Genomic DNA, 8,332 nt, shown 5'->3' with positions numbered 1-8,332 from the left:
ACACTACTTCTCTATCTCTCGTGTCCCTCAGTATTGGAGGAATCGTGTTATCTCCAATGTTACCGATAAGTTATCAGGCGCACCTTTACTTATGCGCTTTCTTTCCAAGGCCTCTAGTGAATGAGATGATGATTAGATGGTGTACTGCAAGGATTCCACGAGTGCTTATTGCATCTTAATCCGTGACCTCAGAAATTATAGGTATACGCTGACGCTCTGCCACAACAGCTAGTTACCCATTACAAGTATTCATGTTACGCCTACCTGTCAGTTTTGGTTCACCAGCTTGGGATCAGCCTTAGGTTACTAAGGGAACGGAGGCAGACGATCCGCTCATTGTGTTCAGGTCCACATTTCCATCTCACCAAAACCTTTTCCTTGGTTATGGTTACTGACTCAAAGTCGTGACTTTCTGCTTTACTTGCAATCTTTATTTCTATTAAAAGTAAAGTATATTTCCATGTTTCCAGTGGGCTTCTAGCCTTAAAGAATACTGTGAAAATTGATAACCTTCTATAGAAAAGGAAATTAAAACAAACTCAACATGACTAGATGAATGTCAGCCACTAACCAACACTTGTCAGAGCCACAGCATGCAGGATTAATAATACAGGATAATTTGTGAAACTTCTTAATGACAATAAACATTCCATACCTTTCATCTTCATTTGTACTGCCACAATAACTTTAGTGCTCTATGTTTAGTCCTCAAGGAAATATATCAGAAAGGTATGGTGCACATAACATTCATTCTCATACCATATAAAAGTGAGGAACCTACAACTAAACAGGAATCTTAGTAATCTTAAAACAATTACTAGTCTATATTCAATTCATAGGCTACATAAATTTCAAGATTTCTGAATAAAATACATAAATTACAAAGTGAGTGTTAGGAAAGTAATGACCAAGGAAGTAGTGAGATTTTTTAAAATTTAGTGCAAATTTTCAACAAAAAATCTATGACCTACAATTCAAAGCGAATCATCATCAAGATCTTAATACAAATGGTGGAAAATATTCCTGCCAAGAGGAGCCACATGCTCCAGTCCTCACTGTTCCCGGATACTGCCAGTCACTCTATCATCGTACACACTCACCCCTGCAACAACAAGAAACAACTCTTCAGTAACTCATTAGGAAAAAAAAAATAACAATACAAAATTGAAGTACACAAGTAGACAGCAATAATCTTCACCAGGAAAATCATGATATCCTGAGGGAGAACAAAACATCTTATAAAGAAGCCAAGGCGTACAGCGGAAGTACCCACCTTATGATCTAGAACGGGATCGTCTTCTGAAATCTGGAGAGTCACTTCGCCTGCGGTAGTCGTCATACCTATAGGAACACCCGGTAAAGCAGTGAGTTTTGTGGCCACAGGTCAATCTTGCAAGATAATACCTACTCAATTGTGAGCTACAGCTGTATGAAGCTACTGGCAACACTTTCAAAATAGTGACTAGCCTGTGTAATGAGAAGGCCAATGTCATGTTACTCTCTCCTGTTAGTGAAGGGGTCAGTACAATTTGATCTCAAGCTCATCAGGATGGTGCAAGCAGAGACTAGTGCTGTTTTCAATACTCAAACAAAGGCCAAATAACTTCCTTCTCTGCCTACATCTAAGTCTTGCTATCACACTTGGTGCCACACTCGTTACATTCACTAACTGCTACCACACAGTCACTTGTTAATGCCATTATGATGACGGAGCAGTAATGGGAAAAGCATCACGTATACAAAAAAAAAAGCCACAAGAATGCTTGTGATGCGGTGGTGGTTTGTTTTTTAAATATTAGCCAGATATGCAAACAATTCAAAACCTTGTGAATGGACATGGCTTTGAAAACAAACACCAAGGACACAAGTCAACATCAAACAAGTGCAATCAACTGAAAATAAAACACACATGCTATTACAATACACAAAACTTTTGCAGCTGCCATGCAACAAGGACTATTTTCTTAATGATTCAATGTGACAATGCAAAACCAAATAACAAAGGTGTGCATTTAGCAATTGTTCTGTTTATCCATTAATATCTGATGCCTCCTCTTAATTAGTCCTTCAAGGGATGGCATTTATTCCAGGGCATGCATGCTCTACTACTCACAGTTCTCTTTTCAAACAAAAAAGAAAACATCCTCAAGCTCTAACTTGAGATTAATCAATTGTATTAAGACAAAATAACAAACTGTTGTAAAATCAACACGATGATGCAAATTGAAAATGAATGAACAAATAAATGTTCTCCTCTAGTGAATAATTTAATTACAAATGTAATGAGTAATGAGAATAAGGCAATTATTCTCATCTAAAAGCATCAAAATAATCTGGCAACATGGCAAGCTTACATACAAGCATGCTGGGAGCAAGGGAAAACCTGTGGTTTCAGTAACTATGATGAAAACTTTGTAAAACTGAAGGTTGCTGATACAGTGGCCATTACTGAGCTGATTTTTAGCAAAATGTACTGTGAAACAACTAAACAACCACAAATTTTACACCGAGCACAACATCAAGCTTAGACAAGCTGGCTAGTTAGGTTACCGCATGACACAGACCTTGGGGACCTTGAAACAGACCTGGGGGAGCGGGACCGGGAGCGTCTTGGTGACCGAGAGCGGGACCGCCCAAACCTCCTAGGGCTCCGGGACCTGAAACGAGCAGCTGAATTACTTCCTCCTCCTGCGAGAGCGGAGTGGTATTCGTCTGGGGAGTCACCGCCTCCTTTAATAGAAAGATCTGTATTAACATGAGCACTTTCCATTGCCATCATTAGCAGCCCTAGGAGAAAATACTTTAGGATTGGGAGCCACCGCCTCCATAAAGAGAACTGTATTATCATGAGCACCTTCCATTCCCCAACACTTACCAGCCCTAGGAGAGGATACTCTGCACTACAGAAGTAAAGCTAAGACTGCAAGCTGCTGCCTCTGGGCTAAGCAGGCTTGTGTTCCTTGGAAGAGAGGAACAGCCACCCTGTCTACTGGGTGGTGCACACACACTCACAGCAGCATTAAGCCCACCACAACCAGGTGATTGATTATTCTTTATTTCTTACATGAATAGCAAATGCTAATTTGAGATAGCTCTTATCTTCTAACTTATCCAACAATTATCATGTAATGGAAAATGCTCCTAAATGACATAAAATCAGACATGATGCCACAAGCAGTCCAGCCCATTCCCACAAACCACCTGGGTGACACTCGTTAGTAACCTGCTCGAGATTCAGATGTTTCAGATAAATATAAAACACATGAACCTTCTACAGGCAAATCAAACACTCCTTATGGTATTACCATCCTCTGAGACAGGATGGATACCTACGCTTGACTGACTGACAATCACAAACATAAGTTTGTGAAAAGTGATCAAATGGTCAAATACTGAGTAGTGTACCGTCACAGCAGGGTAGGCGTTATGGTGAGACGAGGCGCGATGAATGTAAGAAAGTGGAGCGAGCGTTGGAGGGTCAAGGACCCAAGATGGTGGGTGGGGGGGCAGGCCTGATGGTGCGCAGGCTGCGGGCGGGCGATGGGCGGGCAGTGGGCGGAGGGTAGACGTAGACGGGCGGGGAGAAGAGGACACGTGAAGCGCATAAGGGCTGCCCGGGTGCCACGAGGTGCCGCGCCGTAGGAGGGCCATCAGGCAACGTGCCGCTCACCACCACCTCCGCCAAGCCTCAGAGCATCAGGAGGCCCAGCACTGGTTACGTTAGCGCCCAACAGTCCAGCCAGAGTGCTCCCTCGCGGGGCACGCCAACTGGACTGTGTGCAGGCGTCGGACTCAGGATATCAAGGCTGTACCAGTGTGGGATCAGGTTGGGAGTGGACAGAGTGCCCAGAGGGACCTCCATCTACCCCAACAACCCAATATTGGCAGTCCACTGGACAAAGAGGCTGATGCTGATGCTAGGAGTGGTGGTGGTGATGGTGGTGGAAGTACTTGTGGTGGTGGTGGTGGTGGTGGTTGTGGTGGAGTTGGTGGTGGTGGTGTGGTAGCAACAGTAGGAGGAGTAGATGGTGGTGGTGGTGGTGGTGGAACAAGAAGTAATTTGGGCGAGATAGTCCTGTAATGGGCCACACACCACAATTAACAAAAAAAACTCCAGAATTTTAATTTTCTTATGGTCAAAGTAACGAGGTCTATAACCTTAAAGCAAATAACAATCAAGTCCCACTTAATTCAGAAATTACCCTCTTTGCTCCCCGTGAAAGACCAAGTACTTGGCCATTTCCCCAAAAATTATAAAAAAAACTAGTACAAATGAGTTAGTCTGATTCCCACAGTTAATCTTTAGCAGGTTACTGATATGACGAGCGCTATCTGGAAGCTGAAAATTGAAGAGGGAAGATTAAATAAATAAAAGTAAATAAACACCACAGCCCAAGATGAACTAAAATAGTGAACTTAGCACTTGCCCTCCCCACCTGCCTCACAGCACATGCCCCGCCAGTGCTGCCTGCTAGGACACACCTGCCACCCACCCAAACACAGACACACACATCACCTTGAGAGAGACTGAAGAATATTAGTTATGTCACAGAATAGAAAAACACATCCAGTCAACACAGCCAGACAGTGAATCATAAGAGAGGAACTTACAACACTCCCAATCATCCCTCACACAGCACAGGCAACTGTTACACATCGGACTGAACACGCACACCACGAGACACTTCACACTCCACATTCATGCCACAGATGAAGGGAGGGAGGCCTAGCACTTGGATGAACTCTCCTATCCTACAAGGCGAGGAGTGATCGGCACACCACAGCCGGCCCTAGCAAGTGAGTCCCTCCCAGCCGGCGCCGACACGACGCCGGCTGTCCCCCGGAAATGTTACCTGGATCTGCGGCTCCCTCCTCTGCGTGGTGGGGAGCGGTAGCGGTCTCTACGGGAGCGGCCTGTGGACATCTCAACTCTAACCCTCACACCACACAGTCTCCTGAAACATCAACACATTTCTTTACAACATGCATCTTAATTCTCCTGAAAAGTGACAACCACAACTTTAGCTACCAGTTAAACATGATGCTAATTCTTTACAACATAGTGAGTGACCTGCAAGTAAAATCAAATCCAAAATATAAGTCAGAGTTGAGACTTGGAGAAAGAACCCAGTGTCCACAATGTCAAAGCATAACAGAGCCCCTTGTAAACTGAATCCACAAAATGGGTTACAGATTAGTACAAGAGAATAATAACAACTTAGAACACTGTCCCAACATCGAGGCAGGCTGCAATACTCACGTTCCATCGAGCGCCCTCACTGCATCCTCTGCATCTCTGGGGTCCTCAAACTCCACGAAGGCAAACCCGGGGGGATTGCGAGCCACCCAGACGTTCACCAGAGGGCCGTACTTTGTGAAGGCAGACTCCAGTTCGTGTTTCGCGGCATTGTTGCCAAGATTGCCCACATAGACTTTACAATCCATCCGCATTATTCTGTGGGGAGGCAAGGCGTTAGTACCGCACACTGGCAAGCAGGAACAAAGAGAAATAGACTAACAGGAAAATAGGAAAATGGACAAGCAGGAATAATAGGATAATTTTACAATCCATCCTGTACTACCTCATTATATAGTATTTCCCTTGATCTCATGACCATTAATACATTTTTCCTATCTCAATATTCTGCATAAGGTACACAACTGTCATTACTATAAGAACAGTTTGCCATATTACTGAAATCTTGCTAACTGGCGTACCTGCTGATTCATGCTTCCCTTATATTAACAGAAATAACCTCTACCTGCCTATACATATATGCCATGAAAGGCTAGCCAACCAGGTGAGCCAAACAGGTGAATCAACCAGGTGAGGAACAAATATACTATCAGGAAAAATTTGAAAGATTTTGCAATCCATCTCTATTATTCTGTGTGAGGCAAGGCGTTAGTGCTGCAGTCTGAGGGCAATGGGAACACAAGAAAATAGACTTTGTTGTCTGGTTGCATCATTCTGTGACAAGACGAGGAGTTACTACTAGAAGCGCACACACACACACACACACACGTTGCCCGTCTCCTCACAAAAAAAAATCCTGGAGAAGGCGCCACAGAAGAGCCTACACACACACACACACACACACACACACACACACACACCGGTCTCCCTCATACACCCCTTTCCCGACACACACACACACACACACACACACAATGGAAAAACGCACTTCATAACCTACCGCAGGAAAAAACAAACGAGATGAAATGGAAGACACACACATAGAACCGAAAGAACAGGTGGATAAATTACAGGAAATCAAGGAGGAAGGGCGAGAAAATGGATAAATATAAATACGCGTCAGGGGAGAGCGGCAGCCATTACAAATTTGGATCGAAGTCTAGAGACCTTCAAACATTTCCCGCTCCCCTGTGCTTAATATTGAAGCCAATGTGTTCCCACTACACACACACCTGGCTGGACCATTCACGCATCTTCTGATTAAATTAGGTACGGCAGTGAGGAGTAACTTACTGGTAACGCGCTGTATAAGGACGACGGAGGCCTCCCCCTCTCTGTGCGTGCCACTCCTCGCGATGACGTCACGCCCGTAGCATCCAGACGGTCTCTTGGTTCTTTTCTCTCCCAGGCCTCTCTCTCTCTCTCTCTCTCTCTCTCTCTCTCTCTCTCTCTCTCTTTATTGATTGGTTCTGCTTCCCTTGCTATAGTTGAGTCTTTGTCCCAGGGTCAGTGTTATATGCCTTTTTTTTCACTTTAATTATTCGACCATTTCTGCTTACTGCCCATATTGAAGTACTCCCAGTACGTATCAAGCTAAATATTTACTCATTTATGTTATGATAAGGTATTTTTTTTATGTTAGGAGGCACCACCAGTTTCTCAATCACTGCATCTTTACATTCACTGTACATCACTGCTTGTCAAAAATAACATGCATCACTTCCTTCTCACGTTCCAATACCTACTTCACTATTACTTCTCTCATGCCACACAGCTACTGCAGTAATTCTGCCAGGGTATACTACATTCCCCCAATACAGCAAGGGAAGCATGAGGAGGAGGTTGCACGGAGATCATGTACACGTACGTACGTATTACCAAACATTTCGATCAGCGTGCTATCTCGAGACCAAACAGGTTCCACTCAGCCAAAAAAAAAAAAAAAAAAAAAAAAAAAAAGTGATTACAGTCTTCAAAAATATCTTCGTGATTCTAAAGATAGTCTGGCAGGGATTCTAGGTCACTCATACGGGGAAAACATAAACCATCTCTGTGGGCTCAGAAAACATATTCTGCGTAGTCATTCTTCAAGTATTTGTATGATTCTAAACGTAGCTTGGTCGGGATTCTAGGGGGAAGCATAATAAAAACTGAAAATAGTTTTCATAGCGTTTAAGAATCTCGGGTCTGTGAACGAAAACACCTCAGTGATTACCTAACCAGACTGAGCTCCTCCGCTAACCCATTGGACCTTGGCAGCTAGATAGGACCAGACGAGGAGCCACCACTCGAATCTTTATATTACAGGATGAAGCCATTTTGAACCCTTAATCAGCACTATTGATATTAAGAGCGGCCGAGATATTGAGATAAAGTACGTGATGCTTTGGGAGAAGGACGCGTTATCTTAGCGAGATGACGTGGTCTTTTGCTACGCATGTGAGGGGTGTCTGGCCGCATTCAGAACAGTTTGCTCTCTCACCACGTCTGTTTTCCAAGGCCACATAGATGATTAGCCGGGTTTTCACGAGTTATTATTCTGATAATAATGTACAAGTCTTGTTAATCTCTCACCAGAACCATAAAAAAAAAGAAAAAAAAATTATCCTCAAAACTCACAACACTTCAACTAAAAGTTTTTTGAAAATAGTGGAGGTGCTACGCAGTGTTTAAGAATATAGGGCCTGCCTCAGCTGCCTCCTCCGTCTCCCTATTCTAAATGTGGCTAAATAGGCCCCGCTCGGCAGACTGTAGCCAAAACACTCAGTTATATGGTTGCTTACGCCAAAATGCCTCATTGGTTTTCTATGATTCTCATTTATTGTATGCCAAGCGTTGTAAATATTGTGGATTTCAGCATTACTAACGGGGAGAAAACAACGAGTTGTTGTGGGTGGTTCATCATCAGAACAGAAAGAGGTGTCAAATTGAGTGCCTCAAAGTAGTGTCCTTGGACCACTTTTGTTTATTATATATATATATATATATATATATATATATATATATATATATATATATATATATATATATATATATATATATATATATATATATATATATATATATATATATATATATATATATATATATATATATTGTTACCGCCAAACGGATGAAAGAAGTTGTTGTTGTGCA

General features: G+C 42.9%; 1 protein-coding gene across 8 annotated transcripts; it reads right to left on the bottom strand.

Moving 5' to 3' along the window:
• Positions 1–617: 617 nt before the first annotated feature.
• On the bottom strand, positions 618–6,643 carry LOC135089837 (serine/arginine-rich splicing factor 3-like). 8 transcript variants are annotated; one of them, XR_010261658.1, is made up of 7 exons: positions 6,491–6,643; positions 5,261–5,455; positions 4,854–4,955; positions 3,406–4,075; positions 2,565–2,657; positions 1,274–1,341; positions 618–1,102 (listed from the first exon to the last, which is right to left on the bottom strand). XR_010261658.1 is itself a non-coding variant. In XM_063985943.1 (6 exons), exons 2-5 carry the CDS (start codon positions 5,449–5,451, stop codon positions 1,275–1,277), a joined length of 453 nt encoding a protein of 150 aa, XP_063842013.1. In that variant the 5' UTR covers positions 5,452–5,455; positions 6,491–6,643; the 3' UTR covers positions 618–1,102; position 1,274. The 8 variants fall into 8 exon arrangements, 4 of the variants coding, with proteins under 4 accessions (XP_063842013.1, XP_063842014.1, XP_063842015.1 ...); XR_010261659.1 differs by having other exon boundaries at positions 2,586–2,657; XR_010261660.1 differs by lacking the exon at positions 1,274–1,341.
• Between the last annotated feature and the right edge of the window lie 1,689 nt (positions 6,644–8,332).

The sequence above is a fragment of the Scylla paramamosain genome, chromosome 33 (assembly GCF_035594125.1).
Source record: "Scylla paramamosain isolate STU-SP2022 chromosome 33, ASM3559412v1, whole genome shotgun sequence".
NCBI lineage: Eukaryota > Metazoa > Arthropoda > Malacostraca > Decapoda > Portunidae > Scylla > Scylla paramamosain.
Note: the sequence above shows the minus strand (reverse complement) of the source record. Positions and strands in the feature narration are given on the sequence as shown.